The following is a 4,044-nucleotide window of genomic DNA, read 5'->3' on the forward strand; positions in this document are numbered from 1 at the left end:
AATTCTGGGTCTTAGGTTAGTGTCATAGTGAATCGAGAAAAGTTCCCTTGTCCCCATCACAGGGTGTGTGATGGAGGTGTGGCTAGCTTCTTCAGTGTCTCGCTGCACAAAACCCCTAGGCGAACCAGGCAGAAGAACAGGTTGTGGGGCTCGACTTCATGGCAGCCTCTGGGGTGAATGCTTACAGCTCCTGAGACTGCAGAGAGCATGTGTTACCATATGCTCTTTAGTTTTGTTGTCTATACATGGCTTGTGTTAGACAGCTCAATTAGACCTTCTGCCTTATTGCAAGGACAGAGAGTTTCCTGTATCCAGAGTTCTTGCCTTAGTGTACCTGAAAAATTGGATCATGCATGGGCTTGGAGAATGAACGCAAGGTTTTATTGAGTGGAAGTAGTTTTTGGCAGATGGTGGAGCCGTAAGGGAGATGGAGTGAAAAGGTAGTTACCCCTGAAGTTGGGCCACTCAGCAGCTGGGGTCCCCTCCAACCACTTTGAACAAACTCTGCATTGTTCCACCAGTCAATGGCCTGCCAGCTTGCCCGTGCCTATCAGTGTGCTCTCACTCCTCGACATCCTCTCAATGTCCAGCCTCTTGTGTGTTCTGCTGGTATATTCCCCTGGACATCCAGTCACTTGTGTCTCTGCCTGCTAGGGGCTCCAGTTTTTTATAGGCGCAGCATGGGGACATGGCAGGCCAGGGTTGTCTTCAGAAATGCAACATTTGGGCAGGAAAACAGAAATGCCTGTTCTCACCTAGGTCTGTGGGCACAGGTCCAGGGTGGGGAGCCCTAGCCAGGGACCATGCCCTTCCCTTCCAGCACTTCTCTGCTCACTCCTGTATCTATAGCCTACATTTAACTGAATTTCTTGAACATTTCTAACTTGTCTAGAGCAATGATTCCTGTATGTGTTACCTCCCATCAATACAAATCCAACTACACTGTTCAATTCTTTGGTTGGAGAATATTAAATACCTGATGCTCACAAATCAGGGTGGAGGTGGAGATCATGTGAATTAGGATGGGAATGGGGGAGTTTATCTCAGAGCTCAAACTCCATGGATTCAAGTCCTGATTTGCTAAATAGTTTCAAATGAGTTTAGCACCTGCATCTGTTTCCACATTTGCAAAATTAGACACAGTAGTAAAAATACCTTGGCTCTGGAGAACTAAACACCACATGTACTCACTTACAAGTGTGAGCTGAATGATGAGAACACATGGACACATGGCAAGGGGTAACAAAACACACTGTGGCCTGTGGGGGATAGGGGTGGGATGGGTGGAAAGGGAGAGCATCAGGAAGCACAGCTTAATGGGTGCTGGGCTTAATATCTGGGTGATGGGTTGATCTGTGCAGGAAACAACCATGGCACACGTTTACCTATGTAACAACCTGCACATCCTGTACATGTATCCCAGAACTTAAAATGAAAGTTGATTTAAAAAATAAAAATAAAATAAAAATAAATATCATGGTATAAATGTGAAATAAAAAGAAAAAAGATACCTTTAGTGAAAATTTGTTGTGAGGCTTACATGTGAAAATGTCCCCAAAATTATTTCTTAAAGTGTATAATGACACAAATGTATGTAATGATTCCAATGTGACTAGGGCTGGAGTAAATTCTAAAATAGCAATGTGAGTGTGGATTAGGTAGTTTCTGGCAAAGATAATTTGTGGGTAGCTACTTTTTACAATGCATTTCTGTCTTGTTTTTGAAGTGAATAAAGGAATGGTTGCAGCTAAGACATAGATATACGTATATATATATTTTAAAGTAGGAGCAATCTTAAAATACTCTATTTAACCAATCCATTTGGAGGCTATACTTCTACCGCGTTTCAGCTTCCCAGAAATCCCACACTTCCTCACTGTCTTTCACTCTCCTCTCTAAGGACCTGACGCTAACCAGGTGGACGGTTGCTAAGTGACGCCTGGTTTCCTGTAGGGCCGGTTTTTACGTCATCTTATTGTGGCGCAGAACCTCCGCGTGCGTGCCCAACTGTGAGGTCTGGCGTCCTCAGCAGTATATAAAGCGGGACAACACAGAGCATCCCAGTTGCACCAGGCAGTGCAAGACACATAGTATTCTGGCCTGAAGTTTCCCAAATCAGGCTGACTAGGGTGCCTACTGCTTTCCAACTACCAGCTGAGGGGGTCCGCCCCGAGAAGGGAGAAGAAGCCGAAGAGGAACCATGAACATCTGTTTACTCCTAGCGAGCGGCATTCTGTGTGCCTTGACGATTGTCTTCTGGAAATATCGCTTTCAGGTAACGGTGAATATGAGGGAGATTTGAATTAGATGAAGCTAGATAAGTATGTGGACTGGGGGGTGTGTATATGTAAGAGAGTAAAATACAGTAAAATGAGAGGTAAGGGAAGATTATCTCATTCCTCTTTTTCGCTCGAAGGAGCCTCAGACTTTTACCCCCTCACTTCCGCAATTCCTGTATTCTGACCAGTGATTCGACAGTTGTGGTCTCTTCTAAAAAGCCCCAAGTCCCTAAGTAATGTGGTCAGCTTTTCACTCATTGGAGAGGAAAGTGCAGTTGTCAGTGCCCATTCCCCACCACCATCTCCCACTTTAAGAATCTTACCTTCTCTCTTCTCTTGCATCTTCTCCCCGACGTGTCTGTTTGCTGAGCTCGCCATCTTTATTTTAAGGGTGCTTTCCGGGCATTCACAAATAATTTGAGTGTAAATGTGGATTTTCTGGTGTTAAAGCCACAAGTGAAGTGCTTTTAGATGAGAGTCAAAGACAAGGTTCATGTATTTACCTACTAGGGTGCTCAGGAAATGTAAGGAAAGGATATGGAACCTCGGCACTAACGGCTACTTTCATAAATTTTTTTTCTTAGTCTGGTTTTGGAAGAATGTATGTTTGAGTTAATGTAGTAATTCAATACATTTTTAATCTCTACATATTAGGGGAAATCAGTTTATTTTGGTAACCAAGATTAAACAAGTTGTTTTTTGGTAGTTTGGAAATTGCTTAATTCGATAAACTACATATGTATAATTCCCTCCTTTACAGAGAAACACTGGTGAAATGTCATCAATTTCTACTGCTTTTGCACGACTGACACGCTCTTCTCCTGGGTTAATTAACAGCAATACAGACAACAATCTTTCATTCAACAACCTCTCTCGGGATATTTTAAATAATATCCCACACTCGATAGACATGCAGAAGCGACTATTGGTAAACCTCAAGAGGGTGGAATACAAAATGGCTGAACTGGAATATATTCTAGTTAGCCGCAGTTTGAGACGTGCATCAGTTCACCGGAAATCCACCTAAAAGCATACAGGATGTAATGCCAGTGGTGCAAATCATTAAAGACACTTTGAGTAGATTCATTTGATTGTGTGTTTATACTAAATGAATTATTTTTTAAGAGGGAGGGGATGCCAAGTCAGATAAAAAAAAAAATCCAGATACTTATCGAGTTTCTTACTTTTACTTTAGATAATTGATTACATGTTGCTAAAATATATTTACTGGGGAAGGAATGTAAGCACAATAGAAAAAAAACCGTTCAAAAGTTTATTTTTTAAACATAAATAAGCTATATTAAACAATATAGTTGAGACATAGTGATTTTTATTTCAATCAACTGTGAAAAACAGTTTTCACTAATGGTTTACAATAGAATACTATAAATTGTCTCCATAAATTACTTTGCATTAAAGTAAGTGTGATTTGATGGAATTGTTTCCCCTTATGTAGAATGCTGTTTCTTGCCACTGCTGAATCTGGGTAATAATAATAACTATTATGGAAACACCTACAATATGCCAAGCACTATGTTAAGATTTGTGCTTTACACATTTGTGAAGATAGTGACAAAACTTTTAACTGTTCTTTGTGGTCAGCTTTTGAAAAAGATTTCTTTCCCTTCACACTTTTCCCAATTAGATATTCTTTCATTTAAAATGAGCTGGGTGCAGTGGCTCATTTCTGTCATTCCAGCACTTTGGGAGGCCGCAGCGGGCAGGTCGTGAGGTCAGGAGATGGAGACCATCCTGGCTAACACGG

General features: G+C 41.5%; 1 protein-coding gene across 1 annotated transcript; it reads left to right on the forward strand.

Annotated features, from left to right (window-relative positions):
• The first annotated feature begins 2,052 nt into the window (after positions 1 to 2,052).
• LOC117078059 (kita-kyushu lung cancer antigen 1 homolog) lies at positions 2,053 to 3,361 on the forward strand. Its single transcript, XM_033201577.1, has 2 exons — positions 2,053 to 2,275; positions 3,040 to 3,361. The coding sequence occupies exons 1-2, from the start codon at positions 2,201 to 2,203 to the stop codon at positions 3,304 to 3,306; spliced, it is 342 nt and encodes a 113-aa protein (XP_033057468.1). The 5' UTR covers positions 2,053 to 2,200; the 3' UTR covers positions 3,307 to 3,361.
• The last annotated feature ends 683 nt before the right edge of the window (positions 3,362 to 4,044 follow it).

The sequence above is a fragment of the Trachypithecus francoisi genome, unplaced genomic scaffold, assembly GCF_009764315.1.
Source record: "Trachypithecus francoisi isolate TF-2019V2 unplaced genomic scaffold, Tfra_2.0 Lachesis_group6, whole genome shotgun sequence".
Lineage (NCBI taxonomy): Eukaryota > Metazoa > Chordata > Mammalia > Primates > Cercopithecidae > Trachypithecus > Trachypithecus francoisi.

Excerpts from the sequence above, each read along its gene's own strand:
- LOC117078059 (XM_033201577.1), top strand. The coding sequence starts at position 2,201 with ATGAACATCTGTTTACTCCTAGCGAGCGGCATTCTGTGTGCCTTGACG. Across the intron at positions 2,276-3,039 it reads TCTGGAAATATCGCTTTCAG|AGAAACACTGGTGAAATGTC; the intron begins GTAACGGTGAAT and ends CCTCCTTTACAG.